The sequence below is a fragment of the Psammomys obesus genome, unplaced genomic scaffold (genome assembly GCF_907164565.1).
Source record: "Psammomys obesus unplaced genomic scaffold, mPsaObe1.curated_primary_1811, whole genome shotgun sequence".
NCBI classification, from domain to species: domain Eukaryota; kingdom Metazoa; phylum Chordata; class Mammalia; order Rodentia; family Muridae; genus Psammomys; species Psammomys obesus.
In genome coordinates, this window is record NW_026596069.1 from 5,059,785 (window position 1) to 5,085,668 (window position 25,884).

The 25,884-nt window shown below is 37.4% G+C and overlaps 1 protein-coding gene across 1 annotated transcript in view; it reads left to right on the plus strand.

Annotated features, from left to right (window-relative positions):
* Rit2 (Ras like without CAAX 2) overlaps window positions 1–25,884 on the plus strand; it is a 341,614-nt gene that overhangs the window by 68,211 nt on the left and 247,519 nt on the right. The window contains exon 2 of the mRNA XM_055625523.1: window positions 5,299–5,355. Coding sequence (XP_055481498.1) covers window positions 5,299–5,355 — 57 coding nt within the window. The remainder of the gene's footprint in view (window positions 1–5,298; window positions 5,356–25,884) is intronic.

Genomic DNA, 25,884 nt, shown 5'->3' on the forward strand with positions numbered 1-25,884 from the left:
AGAAGAAGAAGAAGAAGAAGAAGAAGAAGAAGAAGAAGAAGAAGAAGAAGAAGAAGAAGAAGGAAACAGGAAACAACCTAGGAACCTGCCACAGAGGGCCTCTGAAAGGCTCTGCCCTGCAGACTATCAAAGCAGACACTGAGACTTATGGCCAACTGTTGGGCAGAGTGCATAGAATCTTATGAAAGAAGTGGCAAATAGTAAGATCTGGAGAGGACAGGAACTCCACAAGGAGAGTAACAGAACCAGAAAATCTGAACATAGGGGTCTTTCCAGAGACTCATACTCCAACCAAGCACCATGCATGGAGATAATCTAGAACCCCTGCACAGATATAGCCCATGGCTGTTCAGTGTCCAAGTAGGTTCCATAATAACGGGAAGAGGGACTGCCTCTGACATAAACTGATTGGCCTCCTCTTTGATCACCTCCCCCTGATGGGAGAGCAGCTTTACCAGGCCACAGAAGATGACAGTGTAGCCACTCTTGATGAGACTTGATAGACTAAGATCAGAAGGAAGGAGAGGGGAACCTCCCCTATCAGTGGACTTGGGGAAGGGCATGTGTGAAGAAGGGGGAGGGAGAGGTTTATTGGGGGGATACAAAGTGAATAAAGTGTAACAGGTTATTTACTTTGTATCCCAGCTGTAGTCTCCTCCCTCATTTCCTCCCAATCCCACCTTCCCTACCTCATCTTCTCCCTGCCTCTTTCCAAGTCCACTAATAGGGGAGGACCTCTTCCCCCTCCATCTGACCCTAACTTATCAAGTCTCCTCAGTACTGACTGTAATTGTCCTCTTCTGTGGCCTAACCAGGCTGCTCTTCTCTCGTGGGAGGGGAGTGGAAGAGCTCAATATTGAGTTCCTGTCAGAAATAGTCCCTGTTCCCCCTTTTGGAGAACCCATTTGGACACTGAGCTACCATGGGCTATATCCAAGCAGGGGTTCTAGGTTATATCCATACATGGTCCTTGGTTGGAGAAACAGTCTCATAAAAGACCCCTGTGCCCTGGTATATTTGGTCCTTATGGCATTCCTGTCCTCTCCACACTTTACTAACTCCTCCTTCTTTCATATGATTCCCTGCACTCTGCCAATGGTTTGGTTATGAGTCTTAATATCTGCTTTTATACACTGCTAGGTAGAGTCTTTCAGAGGCCTTCTGTGGTAGGCTTCTGTCCTGTTACTTGTTTTCTCCTATATCCAATGTCCATCCCATTTGTCTTTCTAAGTGAGGATTGATCATCTAACCCTGGGTCCTCCTTCTTGTTTATCTTCTTTAGGTGTATAGATTTCAGTATATTTATCTATCTTATAGGTCTATATAAGTGAGTGTATACCATGTGTGTCTTTCTGCTTTTGGGATACCTCACTCAGGATGATTGTTTCTAGGTCCCATCATTTGCCTGCAAATTTCATGATTTCCTTGTTTTTAATTGCTTAGTAGTATTTCACTGTGTAAACGTACCACAATTTCTGTATTCATTCCTCAATTGAGGGACATCTGGGTTGTTTCCAGATTCTGGCTATTACGAATAAAGCTGCTATAAATGTGGTTGAGCAAATATCCTTGTTGTGTACTTGAGCATCTTTTGGATATATGCCTAGGAGTGGTATAGCTGGATCTTGAGGAATCACTATTCCTATTTGTCTGAGAAAGTGCCAGATTGATTTCCAAAGTGGTTGTACAAGTTTGCATTCCTACCAGCAATGGAGGAGGGTTCCCCTTTCTCCGCATCCTCTCCAGCATGTGTTGTCACTTGAGTTTTTGATCTTAGCCATTCTGATGGGTGTAATTTGCATTTTGCGTTTTGATTTGCATCTCCCTGATGATAAGGACGTTTAACATTTCTTTAAGTGTTTTTCTGCCATTCTACAGTCCTCTACAGTGTTCTCTGTTTAACTCTGTGCCCCATTTTTTAATTGGATTACTTGATTTGTTGCTTTTTAACTTCTTGAGTTCTTTATATATACTGGATATTATATTTTTCAGACAAAGGGTTGGTGAAGATTCTTTCCCAGTCTGTAGGCTGTCATTTTGTTTTGATGACAGTGTCTTTTGCTTTACAGAAGCTTTTCAGTTTCATCAGGTCCCATTTATTTATTGTTGCTCTTAGAGCCTGTGCTGTTGGTGTTCTGTTCAGGAAGTAGTTTTCTGTGCCGATGAGTTCTAGGGTCTTCCCTACTTTTTCTTCTAACCGATTTAATGTGTCTGGTTTTATGTTGAGGTCTTTGATCCACTTACACTTATTTTTGTGCAGGATGATAAATATGGATCTTATTTCATTTTTCTGCACATAGACATCCAGTTAGACCAGCACCATTTGTTGAAGATGCTGTCTTTTTTCCATTGAATAAAACCTAATTTCTAAAAAGCAAATTTGAATTGAGATTCCAGCCATTCTTAAGTTGCATTGTTCCTAGATATCCTGGATTCTGATCAAAAGGCTAATTTCCAAGTTATGCTGGGATTTTCCAGTGTGTTCCTATTATGTCCTACAGGTCTTCATAATACCACCATGGTGTATGTGACGAAGTAAACAGGAGGAATAAAGAATGGATAGAGGGAGGTTTTCTGGCTAGGCAGAAGAAATCTAAAAGTAGCTCTTTGTGGAATCCATCCAGGCCAGGTATGAATTCCCAATTCCTTCTTGTGTGCAGGTCATCTCTGGGGTAAATACAGAATATTAGATAGAAACTGTGTGCTTCTACAGTCTATGTCATAAATGAAAATTTCAGTCATAACTGTTCTTTCCTTATTATTGCAAAGGACAGCCTTTCAGAACTATGACTTTTATGACTTTCATTGGTAGAAGCCCAAAGTTTCTTTAAATTACTAATTCGAAATGCACTATATATGTGTATATATGTATATAATTTTAAATATTTATGTTGAACATATATATGTGTATATATGTGAAGACACATATATATATGTTCAACATAAATAATTAAAATTATTTTTATAAATTTTCTTATTTCCCTAAAAAGACAATGGCTATTAAATATTCTATTAGGTGTTCATTTTGAAAATATTAAAGAAACTTTTACATATTAGTCTACTAAGAGTATGTTTTTGAAGTTTTAGAACCAATGAAGGCTGGCCTCATTTTCCTTGGTTCTGTCTCAGTGACAGGCCAGAACATTTATAATTGAAGGGCTTTTTCAATTACCCAATAAACAGTGGGCTTCCATTAAAGCAAACATCCAAGCTTGTTAATATACCCTCTACATTCTTATAAACAGATGTAGTAGTTGACTCTGACAGATTATTTTTGATATTAATTCTGTGATTCTTAAGTTTAATATTTAAATACACCAATCAGCATTTTAAGGTAATAATGTGTTTTTCACTTAGATTTTAGCCTCTATACTCTTTCCCAATATACGGTAATGAATTAATGTAACTGTTTGAATGTTTTCTGATGTTCCAGAAAGCTTCTAGGAATATCACATACTGGTAGATTTTAGACAAAAGGTTAAACTTATGGTTCAAACAGTGTGATGTTCAAAAAGGTAAGTTGAACATTATTAGTATTGTTAAAGAAGCCAGAACTGGGTAGTAGGCACAAAAGCAAAAATCTTATTCTGTTAAGAATTTATTACAATAGAAGAAAAAAGGTAGGTGTTGAACTAAGAGACAAATACGTCAATGACTACAGAGAATTCAGCCAGTGATTAGGCTGGAGGTAGTGGAATACAATGGAGGACTGGGGTGAGCTTAGCGGAAGCAGATTCAGTGGGTTTCTGCTGAGAGATGACAAGTTGATCAGATCTCCTGAGACATGGCATGAAGAAGATGCACAGTTATTGATGCTTTGGATTAGTTTTCTTTGCATGGCTCTAATACCAGAGAGAACAACTTGAAGAAGGGAATACTTGCTTTGGTCATGGTTTCAGACTGTGAATTCTGTATTTGCTTTGCCCTGTGGGGTTGGGAAGAACATGGTGATAGGAACGTGCTGGCAGAGGTGGGTCTCCTGAGGACACACAGGAGGCATAGCTCTAAGAAAGGACTGGAGAAAAATATCACTCAGGGCCATGCCTCCAGAGATCTGCTTCCTCCGGCTAGGTTCCACCTGATGACATTTTCACATCTCCCAAGCCAGTGCCATCAGCTGGGAATAAACAATCCGTTACATGGTCCTGTAAGGAACATTTCATATTGAAAGGATCATCAGATGTGAATGGTGGGAGAGTCTATCTAAATAGAATCAACCCAATTCTTGCTAAAACTGAGCCATCAAAAATTACAACACAGAAGTGCAAATGTTGAGGTGTAGATGAGAAGAGGGTTAAGTTGAACCAGATTCAGTGTTGGCTGGAGTCCGAGACTGGGTGCTGTGGCACAGATGCTATTTTAGAGCATGTAGTGAAGGCTTGCTCAGGAGGTTTGAGCACAAGGCACATGCTTAGGCCGAGAGGTAGAATGGCTGTGCAAAGCTCCGCAGGCTGATATTGTATTCAAGGCCATGGTCTTTATCCTGGTAGTCCGTAATAGGCTGCTTACGAATGCTGTTATGGTACCATTTTTGACTTGCCTTGTAAGTCAGAATTCAGAAAAAGAGTGTTTAAAAAATAGGACCCCGAACCAGGGTATAGCAGAAAGAATCTGGACAGATTGGAAAGGCGTTTTAGAGGAACTGGATATTTAGATTATTTGTATGGGAGATAAAAGAAGGGAAGGATCTAAAGACATTTCCAGCATGTCAGCACAAATAGCTTAAATAGATTTGTCCTGAGACAAATGCTGAGGTGGTTACTCACTTCAGGAAACAGGCATGTATTCCTTTATTTCTACCGAGACAGACGGAGGATATTCCATTTCAGCTTTAGATATACTGAATCTTTTAAGCTGAGATGACAGATCACCCAAGTCATCATTAGTTGTTCAATTTGGAGCCAGACTTCTGACCACTCAGCTGGTGACAGAGACATAGAGTCAGCTGGTATCGTAAAACTCAGGACCAAAAAGATTCCATACACTTCTTGACAGCCAGACACTTCTTGGCTCCCCAGAGCTAACGGAGAGGCCCTATCACTAGGTCATCCTCTTCTTAGACCGGGCCTTGCGGTGCACTTAATTTGAACATATTTGCTACAAATATATAGTATAGACCTTTTGTTTTTCATAACTGTTTGTTTGTGTTTTCATTATGACGTGTTAGCTCATGCCGTGTAATTAACGTAGTCACTCACAGAAGAGAGGTACTTATTAGAAAAGATTAAAATGCGGAGCTGTGTTAATGAATAATTTATAGGCAAGGGCTGACAGTGTTTTTTTTTTTTTCTTCTTCAGCAGTGACAATGCAGTTTATAAGCCACCAGTTCCCGGATTACCATGACCCCACGATTGGTAAGTGCAAGCTGTTTTGCTCTTCCAGCTCGAATAGATACATGAAATAAGTGGCTTTTAAGCAGTGTTGATAATATGAGAGGATAAAAGTACAATTTATTTTCTCACACAGCATATAAATACACATGAATATATGTGTATAAATTTCTGAGTCATGAGAGAGTGTTTGTCGTTCCTTCTCATAATGCACTTTCATATTTTGTACTTTGTTCAAGTTATTCTGGTAAATGATAGTTGAAATCCATTATGCTGATTTCTGGATTCACTAATGGATATTTTCCATTAGAAAAAAATGAATTAAAAACCTCTGCTCTGAGTAATATAGCTGATGTGATTACTACACACTGATCACATTTTCAGTCTCTAGTATCCGATTGTAGAATTAGTTATTTCTCTCAATGTTGCATTTGGGGAAGCATTTAAATATAGGCCTAATTTCACTTAACATCCTTGTTTGTTGATGAGGAAACTGAGATGCAATGAACCAAACTATGATTTGTGCCCCAAATCCAGCGTACTTAATTCCTCCAGTGCAATTTCCTCTCTGAATAACAGTAGAGAAACACTGCCACAAGGAACAAGTTTCTCCCTTGTTTGAAGAGAGAAAGGTGCCTTTAAAATTAGTTTCCTCATTCAGAAAAACTGCTTTGGAGAGAGTTGGAAACTCTCAAGCACACTCTACCATAGTTTTCTTTGGCTAGAAATGCATTAAGCTTCAGATTGCATTAGCATTACTTCTCGGCAAGTTAGGCACGGAGCTGCAGGGCTCCTATGGCTGGCTGGCGGGATGAACCAGTATGTGGGCCCTAGAGGGTGAACCTGGGTTTTCTGCAAGGCCAACTAGTGCTTTTACTGCAGAGACGTCTTTCCAGGTCCCAATATATTACTTCTAAAAAGTGTAATAGTTCCTTAAGACCTCCTCATTAAGTAACTGAATTAATAGGATTTAAGTACAGCAAGTTCACATAATAGTTAACCAGAATGGACTCCCTAAGGACCTGCATTTTGTTTCTGAAAGCAACCCCATTGTACCTTATTAGAAGTGATCAGCTTCAGCGATTATTTGATTATTCAATCAGCCAGTTTTTGAAACGCCTTAATTTTGGAATGCTGACAACTTTTTGTCACCCACCTTGAGTTACAGACATGGGAAAACCTCTTGCTAAAAGCTCTGAATCTTGCACATTGCTGGAAAACTAAGTAATGTAATACATAAAATGATATCATCAGCGCACTTTGTTGTTCGTTATTTTTCATGTCTGTGTTTTGTATATACTGGTATTACATATACCAGCCCCTCTTCCAAATCCTTCATGAGTAATACAATAGCTAAAATAAGGTAATAGATATAAACAAACTATTAGTGCCTGTTTTACAAGGAATACATGTGGCATGTATGGGTCTGACTCTTGCAGATAGACTGTAAGAACACCCATTTCTCGAGATTAGGCTACTTGGACATTCAACGCTAACAGCTGAAATTATACTTTTATCCAGAAGTAAACAGCGTAGTGTTGAAAGAAGGTTGAAAATGGAAACAGCAGTTGATTGCTCTCAATTTGACTCTCCCATCATCTCATTTCTTGACTTCTGTAATGGGATACTGGTTAACAATTTTCCATTGTTGTCCTGATGGTAGAGGGTGAAAGGCTCAGACAATTTACTTTGTGTCTGTTCCAGCTGTTTAGCTTCTCTTCCTGATGACTTAATGACATCTCCAGGGGAAATTCGTGCTAGCGTGGCTTGACTATCTTGCAGATTAGAGAAGAATAACACCCATCCTGGGTACTTATCTCATAACTGAAATAGGGAAGGAATATTTATAGTACTTATCCAGATCTATTTGCCATATTACCTGATATTTCTAGATACATATCTTCTGAAATAAGAGAATTAGTTTGTTGTTTTTATGCCGTCACCTTCTACTTCATTTAATCCTTCTTTAAGATAAATATAAAACTGAAATTTTTAGACTCTATATAAAGTTAACAGAATATTGGTTATTGTCAACGTTTGTCTCAAAGGAAGGATTCTGCTCTATATCTTACTGCTCATATATTCAAAGTCAGTAACCAGTAATTTTCATTCCTATAGACAGTGGGTATGACTATTTAAAGTTGGCTCTATTTTTCCAATGGTAAAAGACTTCATGCAGGAATCACATTAGTAATAATAGATAAGAATATGGCTAGACTGAAGTTGAAAGGGAACATCTCTAAGCATTTGACATCATGCTAAATATAGCCTGATTTTTTTTCATGAAAAATTATTACAGAGGTATCACGAAGTCACATCCCTATTAAGACCCTGTTGTCTGAACCTGCATGTCTATAAATGAACATGTTCTATAATGCAAAAACTTTTGCACTCCATAAATAAAAATATAAATATCATAGTTCAAATACTCGGGTATTTTCAATTCAGGAAGAGGAGTTAGAGGAAGAAATTCTGTGAACATTTGTTCCCTTGAAGGGAGTGAGTGGTATAAGAGATCAGTAAGCTGGGACACTGGAAGGACTTTGAAAGGATGGAGAGTAGAGTTCCGGCTCCTCCAAGCTCCGCTTGATACAAACTCGGTTTGTGTGACATGAATCTCCTGGCACCCACTCCAGAATTCAGAAGTCCTCTTCATGAAGGCTTTTCAAGGAAGTCTGGAATTATTAGAGGCTTTGAGAAAATAATCTAAGATTGTTTGTTAAGATATGTCCTTTAGATTCATTGTAACTTGAAGTTTAAGAAGTTTTACTATACACAGTTATAATAGAATTTAAAAATAAGTTATAGTTGTTTTTCTTTTCTTTTTTTTGTGAAATAAAAGACAAATTCCCCTAAAGTGAAGATGCAAATGTACTTATCATGCTTTTATTTGTAGACTAGCCATTGTAGTCCACATCATTGTTCATGGCACTTTCATATATTTTGAATTGTTTTTGTCTATGATTACTGTTACTCAGTCGAAGACCAACATAAAACTCCAGGAACTCAAGCACCTCAAGCACATGACTTGACTGATTAGCAAAGCTGCAAACAAAACTTTGAACTAGCTTTCCATGGATATGATATTAGGTGACAGGTGGACCCTGAAGGACTTGTCTTTCCTGCACCTAAAGAGGATTTTAATTTTGAATAATTATGTATTAATCAGGGATTATCTCCCTCCTTCTGCCATCACACGCAGGTGTAATATCAAACATGTATATACATATACAGAGCTCAAACAAAGTTGGTTGCCTTTCCAGTGCTCCTGAAAAGGTGGAGAAAATGAAGAACAAATGAGAATATATGGTGAGCTAATTAAATAGAAAATTGTGGTATGTTGGAGAAGGGCAGTTTAGTATACCACAGGACCAGAAGGTAGAAGTATGTTTTCTTAAAAGATAAAAATCACAACATTTGCAGAGTGAATTGGTTTTTATTTACTGGCCATTAATGAATCATCAAAGCCTCCTTGCTGAAAAATGGACAGGAATTCCTACTAGCCATTGTCAGAGCGATGGCATTGGTACTGATTGGACAGAAAAAAAATAGAAGAGAAAAAAATGCTGATTATGTAACATTAATTATTTTATATTACTTCGGTAGCGTTAAAGCAAAGTTGATCTCCTTATACTTCTGTATTGATTGAAGCACACAACTTTTCATGGCTAGTTACAGGCATGAAGAAAATTTCCTTGAAAAATTAAGAATATTATGCACATGTCATAATTATTTTTCTGCCTCTTTACATCCTCTTGATTTTCCTCTGTATTCAATATAAATATATTTATAAGGTATTTTATAGGTATTGTGCAAGCTGCAGGAGTCAGCTCTGTAGAGAAATAGGCAAAGATTATATTTTTTATTAAGCTTCCTTATTTTGCTTTTTTTCCCCCTTTGTCTTTAAGAGCTGATTGTGTCTTTTTATCTGGAATCCAGTTGTCCATTTCTTTCTCATTGCATTATGATGACTTGAGCTCATTATATTAATGCAGGACACAATTTAGTTAAGCTGGCCTTAAGGACCTATTCAATTCTTTCTTACAACTGCTTTTCCTGCGGAAGGAAAACAACTTGAATAAACCAAAATCACTCATGACATAGTTATTCCAACTGCTGCAGTATTTATTTGGTTTTCACAGAACAGAAATTCATGAAACTAACTTTATGGTTATATTTATAATCTTATTTTCAAGGATGTTACATTCTCATAATTGAATAGATTGAAAATGCTTTCCTTCTTTTAGTGTTTTAGGCCTTAATTTCACTTACACACTATGAATACCACATAATAACCCCGCTCAAAAGATTCATATTCTTTTTGGGCAACAGGCAAGGACTATAGAAATATAATGAAGTACCACATATAGAATATTCTTTCTAAATCACTTGGCATGCTTCTCTAAATTAGGAGCTTTTTTAAGTGTGAAAGTACTTCAATGAGATGGACAGGACATCTGCAGAGCACAGGGCATATTAATGTGCGAAGCAGAAGGGTGAAAAATAGTGCAGTTAACCAGCGCAAGGCACAGTTCCCACATTGTTTACATGTTGCAGGATCTCTGGGAGAATACAAACTTTCCAAATGGGTTTAAAGAACTAGATGTTCTACCCAGCATTTGAAATGTGCACTCTTAGTTTCACTTCTTTGTGTCACAAGAAAATTCTTGTTAAAATGCAAATGCTCTGTGGGGAGGTACTGCCCCAAGCAATATAGAGTCACTTATGTGTTAGCACAGATTAATGTATGTAATTATTCTAAAGAGCGAAACAGAGCTGTGGTCTGGAAAGCACTACAGAAGAGATGGTTATGAGGGCGGGAGAGATTGAATGCCACTATTGTGAAAAATGAGTGCTACGAAGTCACTCTTGACAGAGACCAAGATGTAGAGACACAACTGCCTACCACGTGGTTGAGCAGAGGTGGAGGGGACAGGTAATTCACATGGAACCCAATAGGTTGGAAATAGAATTCTAGCATCATCATTGATCCCCTACCTTGCTTGCCAAGCTCCAGCAAATCAGGCTTCCTTTGAGTTTCAGTACACCTCGGTAACCTTTTCCTGCCTGTTTCCACTAATATTTGTTCCTGTCACTCTGAATAACTTCTTTGCTTTTTACGAAGCAAGTTTCAGTTCAACATTTAGATCCAAGCATGGATACAACTCCTTAGAGAAGATGGCTTCGACACTGTCAGTGGTTACCCAGTGTCTGCTTCTTCTCCATCTCTCTGTACAAACTGCCATTAACAGAAATTCTCTTGGATTTCATATACCTTTTGATTTGGCATCCAAGATGTCTGGCTCATTTCCCCTTCTTTATTAGAGACAGCCTCTTTACTGGTGTCCCTAATTTTCTTTTATTAGCCTAATTCTTATCTTTCCATTCCATATTTCTCTCTGAATTCCCATGCTTGTTTATCTACCCTCCAAACAAGCTTTCCTATTTATTGTTCTAGTGTGTCATGTTACTGGTCACAAGCTTCCATCAATTTCCTTTACACCTGTGTAAAAGTCGACATATTGACCAAGTTCTTCAGGCTCATGATGACAAAATAAATACATTTATGATTTGATAAGGGCTTGGCAAGTAACCTGGCAAGCAACCTGGCTAGCAATTTTAAGACCCTGGTTTCAGTCCATAAACTGAAAAATAAATAATGAAAAGGTCTTCAAGGACAGCACACTCTGCCCATCTGATTTAATGTTTTGTTGTTGAACCTCATCCCTTTGATTTTATCCTCACTGGTCTCATTGTTCCTGGAGTGTGCCAGATGCTTGCTCATCTTGGCATGCTTGCATTTGATCACCTTTTCTGGGAAAACACTTCAGTGTTTAGAACTGACCTCATTACTTCTTCAAATATTTGCTTCAGGGTTTAAATGCTTCTTTTCAATCACGCTTACACTAGCCCTCACCATAATTCCTGATAACTTTCATCATCTGTTTTTTCATATATGTGTACACACACACACACACACACACACACACACACGTATGTATTAATATATAAATTTTTATCTAGGTTCTATAAGTGAGAGAGCATACATAGTATTTTTCTTCTTGTGTCTGACTTATTGCTATTTGTTTCTTGTAACATGTGCGACAGTCTTAGTATTTTCTAAATGCAACACAATGTCTGACTTTATAACTAAAGTCTCATAAAGTCCAGATCAGTGTGTGGTTCACAGAAGAAAGGCCAAGAAATTGGGTGGATGAGAGGCAAAAGTATTTATTGCACTGTCAATTTCTGTCATGTAGGTGCCTATCTCATATGTAAGAAAGAGGTGATGCTGTTATTTCTCTTGATGGCCATGGAAGATAATATAGGAGCAACCGCTCAACAAACTGCCTGAGATGAAATGGACGCTTGACGTCCTTGGTAGAATTTAATTGAACTGGAGAGTAATGGTGAAAACAAAAGCTGTCAGGGAGAACACACCTATGCCTTGTGCTCTTTTGGGAAGTCCAAAAAAAATCCACCCATTGTAGATGAAAAGTAACCAGAATGTCACCTGATTGCTTTTTATTTCTACCATTTTAGCTTGAATTATTTAAAGTGCTTATGATTACCAGATGTTTTTCAAGAGCTGAACTATGAATGGAGAGCAAATTATAATTAAAATTTCTCCTCTACTTGCTGTGTGAAGTCTCTTTTAGAAACCCGGGTGAGAAGGGAATATCAACCGTATGACAGTGATCTCTATACAGAATATGAAAGATGCCTGGGAGAGATATTGAGTCAGTTGAAGGAAATTAACACACCCGAAAGCTTAATCACACCAGGATGTGGGTGTGTGACACATCCAGACTGCGCTAGCCCTCCGGGGCAGAGTTCTTTACAGTCTCCTTAATGCCTCCAAAGACCAAAATTTATAGGTCTGAGTATTAAAAGGACTCGTTCAGATTATTCTCTAGTAACACAGCCATTGAAATTCCTAGGTAGCCATCTTGATGACAACTACGTTCTCTAATGAAAATGACTGTCGTTAGTCCACACAGAGAGAGGCTTTGGAGGGAGACTGTGGTCCTAAGGCAGAAACGGTCCTCAGCATTTCCTTTGTTTATTCAGTGATTGTAATTAGGGGACATTTGTTCTAAAGTCAAATGATTTGTAATTATATTTTGTCTGTTATTTTAGTAATTTCTTTTAAAGGGCATGGTTGGTGTTCTATTGGTTCTTAATAAGTCAATTACATGAAGTTGGAATGAGAAGAAAATGTCCTTATAGTATGACCTACCAATTAGCTGATTGCTGGCAAAGTAACGTGACACGGACACTATGTCAGCATGTCTGAATAGATCTAGCCAGTTGTACATTTACCTCCTTGAACCCACACTCACATTTTCAAATGGAAGGAGTAAATATTGTATATAGGAATGTAGTTAGAATTTTATGTACCTACTGATATTTTCAAGCATTAATAGATCAGTAATTCAGATTATTTGTGCAGGTTTTATGCTTTGGAATTAGTAAGTTTGCTTCCAAATCTCTTTTTTTTTTTTACCTTAAATTCAGAGATTTTTAACATTTGCCTTCAAATGTATAGACTCTTTGAAGAGAGTCTATGTCAAGGACTATGTATGATTTGGATTAAGATTAATTTAATATTGTAATTTTAGGTACCATGTCAGTCTATTTCCAGGTGAGAAAAAAAGAGATATTCTCATATTTCACATAAAACTTTTCCATATACATTAGTACAACATGAAAAGAAACTACAAAGATAGACATTTAGAACTACTTAGTCAAAATAATCTAGATTAAAAATTTGAATGTCAGTAGTTTATGTTGTGTGATTTTATGTTCACTGATTAAAGATAGTCCATAATATGCATTCTCACAGAAAGGGGAGTAGCTGCCTTTAACAAATGCACACATTTAGGTTTTTGTGAGATGAGATTTTAAAAGAGGAATAAAACAAAAAATAAAAATATTTTATAATTCATGTATATCCTATACAAACAGAACATGTATGATAGACAAGGAATGATTTAAATTTCAAAGTAGTAGACTCCAAATGAAATATGTCATTTTCTGCTAGCCATTGCTTCAATATGAGCCTTTGTTTTTTTACAAATGTGAAATAGTGTTAACACATTTTTCTTAGAAATAAAAGCAGAACTTTGCAAACTAAAGTCAGCTATTTTGAAAATTGATTGAAAAAAAAACCTGTCAAAACAACCACTATATAAACAACTACTTTTACACAATAGAAATGGTTTAAATTTTGAATGCTCTGTTCTTATTACTCAACTCACATAATAATAATAATAATAATAATAATAATAATAATAATAATAAACTTTTGTAGAAATATTTTATAGAGAACAAACAAAGGACATAGGTAATTTGTTGAATTATGTGGTGCTAGAGCCATGTTCGGTACAAGAAAAAAAATCAGTACATTTCATACTTACTTGGCTGCTGTAATATTTTATTTTACAACAATTCTTTTGTGATTTAAGAATTGAATATCATCACTTAAAAATTAGCATTTTACTCTGGGAATGGTATGTTATGTCTGTACAATCAGCACTATCAGAGATGTAGAGGCAGGAGGAGCAAAGTCCAAAGGGACAGCCTAGGTCACAAAAAGATGATGACCTAAAAAAAAAAAAAAGCCCATTGATAATACTCACAACAAAGCAAAGGTTATTTCTCTTCAAAGCATCCTTACACTCTGATGCATTAAGGAGGAGGAAAGATTCTGTAATATGATGAACTAGTATCTCTCCAGATGTTGATGCTTTGGGAGGAAGGCAGAAGCTGAAATTACTGGCTGGTGGTTGTACTTTTTCATTTAACCTTAGATTGCCATGTTTTGTACATGCTACCCTTCTTCATTTAAACTAATTTCCAGTTTCTTGTTTTCCTTTAATTAGTCCTTTATTTCTTCTCACTTGGTCTTTTTTATTGGATCTATCTGCATTTCCCACTTGTACACTTTCTTTAAGATATTCTTCTCTCTCCATGGAATTAGAGAGCAAGAAGGCACAAGCTAATGGGGAAAGAGGTGCTAAGAAACAGTTAACAAGGGACCCTGGTTCCATTAGTCCACATAGTCCACAATGCTTGTGGATAACTGTTCTTTCTGTTCAGCTGTGGGTTCTACATTTCATATCCCATATCCCAAATAATTCTATGTGGAGAAGGGGAAATGGTGATAGTAAGAAATAAGCTCAGGGTAGGTGAGCTTCTTTCAGGCTATTGATAAGAGAAGATGGTAACAGCATTTTATGTCCATGTTTGCCACCTTGATGTCTGTGGATTCAATTATGTCTCCTCAACCAGAGCTTGAAAAGATTAGAGCATCCCAGACATGAACAACTGCTGTGTGTTATTCACTTTCCTTTTCAGTGTGGTAAAATTCCTGGTGTAATGATTGCAAAGGAGAAAACAATTGTTTTGGCAATTATTATTATTAGAGGTCTTAGTCCATCCTGATGGAGAGTATGAATCACAGCATGGTAAGCAAGAAAGGAGAGAGAGAGAGAGAGAGAGAGAGAGAGAGAGAGAGAGAAGAGAGAGAGAGAGAATACCTTTCACCACAGGCTTTCTCCATTTCCCTTTATTCTACCTGTCCATGAGCCTATGAGATGGTCCCAAAGTCATTCAGCCTCTTAACTGGGCATACCCTCATGAAAATATGCTTTACTAATCTTCCAGGTGCCTTTCAATACAACTAAGTTGACCAGTCAAAATTAAACATCACACTACACTTGAGCATCTTTATTATATTTTATGTTTATTTTTTACTATTGTTAATCTCTGTGTTGAATGTGTAGATTAACCTTTATCACATGTATTTGATAAAGAATTAAAAAAACTATGCAAAAAGATATTCTTCTCTGGTATTCACCACTAATAATTGAAGAAACGTTATTATGTTCAAATCCAAGGGACATTCACCAGTAATGTAATAAATATATTGTTGGACTCCTAAAGGGTAATCAAGAGTGTTGATCATGCCACTATGGTATGAAACACTGCTTCCCTATGCCATCCACAACAATGTACTAAGTCATTATTTTCAGGCCTCTGTGATGCTCTCGAGGTTCATGGTGCATTTTCACCATGCATCTTCACAATACATGCATTTTCACAATACATCTAAGGATTATTGGGGGTTTATCATAGGGCATGTTTTTTTCACTAGACATTCTCTCCAAACAATATCAGTTCCTCCCTCCCTCCCTCCCTCCCTCCCTCCCTCTTTCTTTCTTTCTTTCCCTCTTACTTTTCATTGCGCATGCCCCTCCCCAAGTCCACTGATAGGGGAGGTCCTCCTCTCCTTCCTTCTGATCTTAGTGAACCTGGTGCTGTTTTTTTATCACTAGCAATGAAATGTATGGTGGTAGGTATTAAGGATATAGAGAAGTGGATGAGTCTTCACTTAACATGAGAGGGGTTTAATCGTCCCTACAAGAAAGGAAGACTCATCCACTTCTCTATATCCTTAATACCTACCACCATACATTTCATTGCTAGTGATAAAAAAACAGCACCAGGTTCACTAAGATCAGAAGGAAGGAGAGGAGGACCTCCCCTATCAGTGGACTTGGGGAGGGGCATGCGCAATGAAGGGGGAGGGCGGGTGGGACTGGGAGGAGAGGAGGGAGGGGCTTATGGGGGATACAAAGTGAATAAACTGTAATTAATTAAAAAAATAAATAAAAAATAAAAAGAAAGCGAATACCTCATCTTCATCCTGTTCACTTTGTTAAACTCATTCTCTTTTTACAGTAATATTTCAATAGACATTAAAAATTTTATCATCTGAAAAAAAAAGAAAGAAAGGAAGAAAGAAAGAAAGAACAAGCATCTAAGACTCCAAATAGGACACCAGAGAAAGAGTTCCATCATATCTAACTTAGCAAACCTGTAAGCTTATTAGAGTCACTGATAGGACTATAGCTCAGGTGCTTCTTAGCAATCACTTCAGGAGCGACCGACAAGTTCCTATATCACAGAAATTTACCCACCTTGCTTAACAGAACCTTGCTCTGCGAAGGTTCCTGCACCTCTTTCAGCCAGTTTGAAGACTGATCAGATTGCTGCTGATTATAACCTTGGTGAGAAATCTTGTGGGTCTCACAACTTTCAGGTGTTTCTGAACCTTGCAACCTGAATTAAGTTCCTGGGTCTTGTATGTTTAATTTACTTCTGGAGTCTTTTCTAAAATTGTTTTTATTTTTATTAATTGCAGTCTATTCACTTTGCATCCCCCTTGTAGCTCCCTCCCTTCTCCCCTCCCAATCCCACCCTCACTCCTTCTTCCTCACCTGTGCCCCTCCCCCAGTCCACTGATAAGGGAGATCCTCCTCCTCTTCCCTCAGGATCCTGAAATATCAAGACTCATCAGGACTGTCTGCATTGTCTTCCTCTGTGGCCTGGTACAGCTGCTACCCCTCAGGGGGAGGTGATCAAAGAGCAGGCCAATCAGTTCATGTCAGAGATAGTCCCTGTCCCCATTATTATGGAACCCACTTGGACACTGAACTGCCATGGGATACATCCAGGCCATCTCCATGAGTGGTCCTTGGCTGGAGTATCAGTCTCAGAAAAGACCCCTATGCTCAGACTTTTTGGATCAGTTGTTCTCCTTGTGGAGCTTCTCTCCCCTCCAGGTCTTACCATCTCCCCCTTCTTTCCTAAGATTCCCTGCACTCTTCCCAAAGTTTGGCTATGAGTCTCAGCATCTGCTTTGATACCCTGCAGGGTAGAGCCTTTCAGAGGCCCTCTGTGGTAGGCTCCTGTCCTGTTCTATGTTTTCTCCCTCCTCTGATGTCCATCCTCTTTGCCTTTCTGAATGAGGATTGAGCATTTTAGCCAGAGTCCTCCTTCTTGATTAGCTTCTTTAGGTATACAGATTTAGTATGTTTATCCCATATTATATGTCTAATATCTACTTATGAGTGAGTATATACCCTGTGATTCTTTCTGCTTCTGTGATACCTCACTCAGGATGATCTTTTCCAGTTCCCACCATTTATCTGCAAATTTCATGATCTCCTTGTTTTTTATTGCTGAGTAATATTCCATTGTGTAGATGTACCACAATTTCTGTATCCATTCCTCAGCTGAGGGGCATCTGGGCTGTTTCCAGACTCTGGCTATTACAAATAAAGCTGCTCCAAACATGGTTGAGCAGATGTCCTTGTTGTCTACCTGAGCGCCTTTTGGATATATGCCTAGGAGTGGTATGCTGGATCTTGAAGAAGCGCTGTTCCTAATGGAGTCTTATAAGAATCTTTCCTCCTCTAGGACAGATGCTTCAATTCAGAGAAAATATCTATACACCTGTTAATTCCACTTCCTAAACATCTTTCAGATACATTTTGACTTTATGACTGCAAGAGAGTAGTTGTTCTCGGCATAGGTGCCCTCATATGAAGGCATTACTGAGACAATGTATACACCCACATCACAAAAGGATCTCCGTATCATCGTCAACATACTTGTGTTATCCATACTTTTAAAATAGTTATACTGCAAATAACACAGCCCTAAGCACACTTGCTCAGTTTTAAGTGGTTTGACAAAGCGCTACCACAATCTATATATGTTTCTACTTCTTCTGCATTCAGTATATGTTTGTGAAGTTCACCAAAATTGTCACATGTACCTGCAAGATTTACAATCATTGTGTTTTAATGACATGATGTTATATAGTATAATAAACGTTTTATTGTTATCTACATATACAGCGTTCAGTTGAGGTTCTTTCATTTAATTAAGGGATATTCCTTATTCATAGATTAATCTGTCGTATTGTTTGAATTCTTGAAAAAACACATTTTATGCTTTTCCCTATATCACATTCGCTTACAGTTTTTCCTTTTTCTTTTAGGTATTACCACTGAGAACCTTTTTCTCCTTCGATATTTTTATGCTAAATATTGTTTAATTTTAATTGTTTCTGAACATATGAAAGAGAGTCCTCCACCTTTAAAAGAAAGTTTCCGGAGACTTTTTGGGAATTCAGATATGGTCAGTGTTCATTAAGATGCATGTGCACGCGTGTGGACCCTTTCCCCACTTTTCACTGTTAGTGTTGTTCAGTCCGTGCCCTCTCTTTGGTAATTAGAAGAAAAATCAATTTGTTCTGCTAATTGTGCTCAAGCTTCTCTTTATGAACATATTAATCTCACTGGGCACTTCCCTTTTCTCTGCATGTGAACATAGATTTTACTAAATCCAAGTCCTTTCACTCCCAAAATGATACTCTGTAAGGCGATTTTGAGTGTGAAGTCTATTTTATGCTCTGCTTTCACTCTAACTCAATCCTCTTTGCTCAGCTCAATGAGCACATATGTTTGCTTCAGCAGCTCAGCTTGCTTTCTTAGGGGAAGCTTCCTGAAGGATCTTCTGGATCCTGAGCAACTCTCTCTTCCCCTGTTTTCTGTTGGAGGCACACAATTTCTATAATTGTGTATAAATATTAATGCTAATAATCTTGCCTGTAGGTGAAAGTTCAACATCCTCTCCACTGGTAATCAGAAACCACAGGGCAGCAGTAGCATGATCCTGGTCCCAGATATTATAATATTAAATGTTATTAATATAGTAAAGATGAATGAGAGTTTTACATTCATCAATAACATACAGGCCATATAGACAACTGTATCTCATATTTAAATTACTTTAAAAGAAAGGAACCACTGTGTGTGAAATTCCAGTTTCATGGCACTTGTAATCAAAGGCACTTAATAAGGCCTTTTTCTTCAGAATTATCCTTTCTTTCTAGTACCTTTGCAGTGACGGCACAGCCATCAAAATGTTTCTTGACCACATACAGGTTACACATGTAGGAAATGATCAATCTAAGAAAATTTTAACTTTTATAGAAAATAAGGTGATTTAAGTGATGGGTCTGGACAAAATCCTCTGGAAGTGAACCATATGTACAATGTTTAAAAGTGACTTTCAGTTAAGTGAAATCAGCAATTTGGTGGCAGATATTTTAAAACAGTTGTATTCTAGAAAAGATTAGATAAACACGCAACCTCTTCATGAGGGGATTTACGTTCTCCAAATTGTCTGTTTTAAGCATATGACTTTGGTGGTCTTTGGGTATCAAAGTTACTCAAGTGATAAAATGTGCCTGTTTGCCTCCTCAAAGTCAGGTGTTACAGTAACCACTGACTTAAAGCATAGAGATGATAGGTTTGATGAGCTTTCAGAAAGTTCTGGTAAAAATTAACTTTTTTTTTTCATCATACAATTTAAGTGCTTGCATTTTTATTTATAGTTGAGCAAATACATGAGCTTGGTGGAGAGAGTGTAAGAAACAAAGCTGACACTGTGAATGTAAATCGCAGCCGAAAAGCCATTAATCACAGGGGTGCAGGCACTACCATTTGTATTTCTGTAAATTTAGCTGAAATATGAAAGTTATTAGTTTTTAAATCCTCACGTGAGCAACATATAAATCTTTAAGTATAAATGATCTCAGCTATATTTTGAACAAGGCAGCTCTATTATAATCAATTCAAGTTTAGAATGTAGCTCTGAAGACTTCACATATAGAAATTACATTTACCATTTGAAAAATACTGTGGTTTTGATTTATAGGGGCTGAAAAATGCGTGCAGTATCTGAAAGTTATGAGGTATTTTCTCAGTGTTCTCTAAGCCAATAAACTTAAAACAAATCATCTCGACCTTTGCACAGTGAAGCTCTGGCCACTGTGATTTATCCCCCTAGGTCACAGTACCTGCAAAGACAAACGAGAGAGCATCAAACAATGTTGCATTTCTTGACATTAACCCCTTTCACAATCAGGCAGGTTACAGACAGAATCTCTTCTTAATGCTGTCCTAGGATTATGGGCTGAATTTTACAAAGCTCCAGGAGCTATGATTACCCACTCAGTAATTTTAGGAACACCAAAAAAAAAAAAAAAAAAAAAAAAAAAAAAAAAAAGGCATTTAAGCAGTATATGCCTTGTCATTTGAAAGATATCCTAATCTTTTAATATTTTAATAGCAAAACATGGTGTACTCCTTTGAAACAAGAAAGTAAAATAAATGTGAAATTAATCCACTTTAAATATTGCAAGAAAATATTTAGTCATGTTTATATTTTTTTGTTTGTTTGTTTTGTTTTTTTTTATTTCAAAAGGCAAAATCAATCCTAGGGGAAGCTTTCTGGGAAGCATCAGGAATTCATGAACCTATAGTAACTTTGGAGCAAATCTGGAAGGAAAAGATGGTTCAGGGACTGGACATATGTCAACAAAGATAATAGATTCATGTTGATGGACTAGAATGTAAAGTTCTTCCATTAGATCTAGGATTATTTTGTCTTCAAGATTAAAATTTATTGGAGCCTGAGAGATGGCTTAGTGCTTAAGAGCACTGACTGCTACTCCTGAGGACCCCGGTTCAATTCCCAGCTCCCACATGGCAGTTCAGAACTGTTTGTAACTTTAAGATCTGACACGGACACACAGACATACATGCCGGCAAAACCCCAATGCACATAAAATTAAAAAAAAAATCTGTTTTCATAATTTTGAACTCTGTGTTATTCTTCTGTCCTCAAGTCATCCTTAGTCTAAATGTATTTGAGATACAGTAATAGAGGTAGATCATGCAATCAAATCTAGGGAAATACGTTCACATACATGCGCGCGCACACACACGTACACACACGCGCGTGCACAGCAGTTCTTTCTCTGGTCAGGCACACAGCAACCAGAGTGGCATCCCTTTCCAAATACTGCTGGCTGATGCCTTCACAACTTCACAATTACCCGTCTCTGTAAATTTCTACTGTATCATGTCCACATACACATCTCCCTATCATTCTCTGGCAGGATCACCTACGTGTCATTTTTAGGCACAGCACTGTGTCCTATCTGGATTCTGGTGCATCTGCTTCGAAATAATTTTATCTGCTCAGGAGACTCCTCCACATTACATGGATGATACTTTATCATTCAGGCATCAGCTTAATATCTTCTCTATAGAGTGAGCTACTTGCATCACCATTTCACATTTCTTTGGACAGCACTTATCAATATTCAATGTTTTCCTGGACATGTATTTATTGCTTTGTTGTCTTTCAAAGGATGAAGGACCTGTTATTTGTTCCACTGTTGTTTCTGGGCCCCCAGAATAGCTATTTTTGGAAGGGCAATCATTCTTCCATACTTGCCATTAAATTATACTGTTGAATTTGGGGGAGCCAATTTGCTTATTTACATGTTTTTTCTTTGTTTGCTTTCCTTTTCTTGTGGTACTAAACACTGTAAGTTAGTCTTGAGCATGTTTTGTTAACCTAGGTTGTTCATGAACTGACAAACATCTTGCTTCAGCCTCCCAAGTAGCTGGAACTTAGGCGTGGAAAATGTTTAGAGTTCAATGATCTTTTTAATCTTTTCTATCTTATTCCCACAAAACTCAGCTATGGCCACATGATGGGATATGGAATGTCTGAACATAATGATTATCTACCTTTTGTGAAATAAAAACACGGCCTGAGGTCTCCATCAGAAATGTACATAATTTTAAAAGCAACTTTGTTTGACCTAATCACAATTAATTATGTGAATGTAAAAAAATTTGACAATGAAATTAATAAAAAACACGAGTAAGAAAAAGTAAAGGCCATTAAATTGAGATAGGTATGTCAGAAAAACATGGGGCTTTTCATATTAAGTTCAACAAGTTGAATTTTGCCAAATTCAATTAAGCTGCAAGAAATAAAAATACAATGTTGAATAATCCGTAACCCCCTTCTTCATTAATAAGCCAATTTCACACTCATTTATCCTCATAAAAGATGGCTACCTAATCCAAGTTGTAAAATACAACCTCATTATTTTAAGAATTTCCTTACACAATCTGTAGTGTTTCTTCAGGGATTGGCGATAAAGTCGGTGAAGAACAAGTATCGTATGTGATATATACTGAATACTGAACAGCAGAAACCTTGGTTTGTGCAATGAAGGGAAATGCTTGTCGGTTCACACTTTAACAATTAATTATGCTCACTGATAGAAAACAATTTCCACATCGCAGTGGATGTGATTGTTTTCTGGAACAACTGAACAAGTCTAATTTATACTGCGTTCGGCAGTTGGCAATAGCCGGCATTGTTGATTGAGGTTGGTGGCAGAAATAAGGGAAGTAAGCAGAGGCGATAGAACTGGACATCCTCCAAGACACTCATTAATCACGTGACTAATCTGAAAATGAATGCATTATGCAAATTGTAGGTCAAAGAGGCTTCCTGGCTTGGAGAGATACCAGCATGTGAAATTGTGTGCCGCTTAAACACTGAACCAGGCAGGGGCCTGGGATGTGTCAATGTCATGCTTTAATTGGAATATGGTAGTGGGTGGAACATATTTTTAGAATGAAACATAAAATTCCGTAAGATTTAGTGTGGTTAAAATGACATCTGATGGCTCAGGAACGCGCTTCTGAAATTGTCTTCAGTAAGACCATGGAAATATTCAGTCTGTTCCATGAAGTAAAGATGGGGCATAAAATAAGATAGCTCAGTTTGCTGCCATGGACCAATTTTGCCTAAAACTTCCTTTTTACCACTTCAGTCATATTGAAACTGGAAGCATTTTATGTGTGTGAGTGAGGGAAGTCCACTCCTTTCCAGACACGAACAGAGGGAATCAGAGTCGAATTACCAATTCTGTTTTGCCGTAAGTGATTCCTTCAGTTTTCTTCAGGTCTGCTCCCTGACAACTACAGCTGACATTTTTTTAAAATTAATCTTTTAAAAAATAAGAATTCATGTTAAAAATTAAATGTCTGTGACAGGCTTAGATATATCCAACCAATCTTTTCCATTTGACATGGGACATTGAAATGTTTTAGGTATATTTATCTAAATTTAAGATTATTTACTGGCACACCTACTGATGAATTGGTTTCTAGTTCATGTTTTGGAATAAACAAACACAAGTTTTAAAAAGTATTACTTTGAAGAGCCTTTGGAGTGGTAGCAGGTGCTAAGTTGGCTATCAGTAAAGAATGACTTGGTTGTTAAGTACCTTATTCGATGTGTAGCACAGTATAGCAAGGTACCCACACATTGCCACTCATTTAACTAATTAGAAAACAGCTCTACTTTATAAAGCTGGGAAACTCTCACATTTTTTGTTTTCCCACACATGGTGAGAAGTACAAAGATACAATTTGACCAAATCTGGTGGATTGCCAATTGTCTCCTTGTGCAGTAATTTTCTCTGAGATAAAAAATTTCAGCTTGCAGGGAACCCTATTAAGACTCAGAAGGCTGCAAAAGGAGGTGGAACATTCCACCCTGCATGGGAAGAGAAGCTCCTTCAGATTCAGGAAGTAAACTTCTCAGAGTTTCTGAAATTGAATAGATGCACCAGGCCTCCCGCCCCCTAAGTTTGTCAGAGTGAAAAAGACTGCTGAGAAACGCTTTGAGCTGAGGTGCTTACAAGAAGCTCAAACCTGTCTTTCAGAGGACATCTGTAGTAGGTTCCTATCTTGTAACCTTTCTTCTGCCTTTTCGGTGTCTATCCTGTTTGCCTTCTGAATAAGAATTAAGCATCCTCCCTAGGCTCCTCCTTGTTATTTAGCTTCTTTAGGTCTGTGAATTGGAGTATGATTATCCTGTATTAAAAAAATGGGGTACAGAACTAAACAGAATTCTCAACAGAGAAATATCGAATGGCAGAAAAACATTTAAAGAAATGCTCAACATCATTAGTCATCAGGGAAATGCAAATCAAAATGACTCTGAGATTCCATCTTACATTAATCAGAATGGCTAAGGTGACCACACATGCTGGTGAGGATGTAGAGAAAGGGGAACCCTCCTCCATTGCTGGTGGTAGTGCAAACTTGTACAACCTATTTGGAACTCAGTCTGGCACTTTCTCAGAAAACTGGGAATAATGCTACCTCAGGGCGCAGCTACATTGCTTCTGAGCATATACCTGAGAGATGCTCTACTCTTCAGCAAGGACATTTGCTCAACTCTGTTCATAGCAGCTTTATTCATAATAGCCAAATACTGGAAACAACCTAGATGTCCCTCAACTGAAGAATGGATACAAAAATTGTGGTACATTTATGTAATGGAATATTACTCAGCTATTAAAAACGAGGATATCATGAAATTTGCAGGCAAATGGATGGAACTAGAAAAGATCACCTTGAGTGAGGCAACCCAGACCCATAAAGACACACATGGATCACAATTACTTATAAGCTGATATTAGGCATGTAATACAGGATAATCACACACAGTCCTTTAGGGAATATTTATACTAGTTCATCTAAACTATCACAGCTCCTGGGCTGTGCTGTTGGACTACATGTTTGTTTAGTAGTAAATAATTAGTCAACACAGAGTAATCATTTTCGCTCTTTGCTTAACTTTTAAAATTATTCTTTACTGAAAATAACATTAAGTAATAAAAGAACTTAATGATTCCCTAAAAGAAAAAACTTTGTTATATAGCCACCAGCCAGATACATAGCAGAGTCTTCCTCATTGTCCCCAAATTACCTGTATGTCCACCAAAAAGCTACCCTTAATCTGTTTTTCTAAAATTATATTCTGAAGTTACTTTATAAGTATCATCAAGTTCACTGTAGCCCTTTCCCTTCTCCATCTTCTTCATACATGTGTACACATGTTTATTTACAATTCATATCCATGCACTTTTTTATATTGCTTGTGTGTGGTCTATTGTGTTAACACTAGTGGACACTTGGAATTTCCTTCCCAACTATAGTTTGATATAGTGACTTACTCAAAATTATGTTTGATATTTATGAAAGACAAATTTGTAAATCATACTGTATCTTAGATTAAAAAACAATATCTTTTTTCTTTTCTTTCTTTTGTGCAGTTGACAGATATTAATAACTCATTAATAAATGTAAAATGCTGATATTCCACATCTATAATTTCTATAGTCCTTGTCATATGGAATATTTTATGAAGTAAGATATTCTGTCAAATTGTGTTTATTTAGTGATTTGATTTATGCAGAAATTCCATTATGTTTTCATCAGTTACCAGTTTTCAAAAGAGGAAGCTGATTTTCTAGTCTTTGCAAAAATGACTAACACAGTTATTCTATCATCATGAATTTATTGATTTAAAATACTTGATTCCCTTACTTTATTTGATTCCCATAACTGTCTTTAATGCACTCCATTTACACATCTTTTGCCAATGGCTTGTTTTAAAATTGTCTTTGAGATCTTTGAACATGATACTGTTATAAAATGAATTGTGGCAGAAATAGGGCTTTTGGTGGAAATATTTCTCAGTACTGTGACAAGGAGAAGGTAGTCCTGATTGCAAAAATAGTGATTTTTTTTCCCCACCTATAAAGACAGCAACCTGAGCCCAGCGTGGTAGAGCAGGCCTGTAATCCCAGCACTCAGGGAGGTAGAGGCAGGCAGATCTCTGTGAGTTGGAGGCTAGCCTGCTCTACAAAGCAAGTCCAGGGCAACCAAGGCTACAAAGAGAAATCCTATCTCGATAAACACACACACACACACACACACACACACACACACACACACACACACA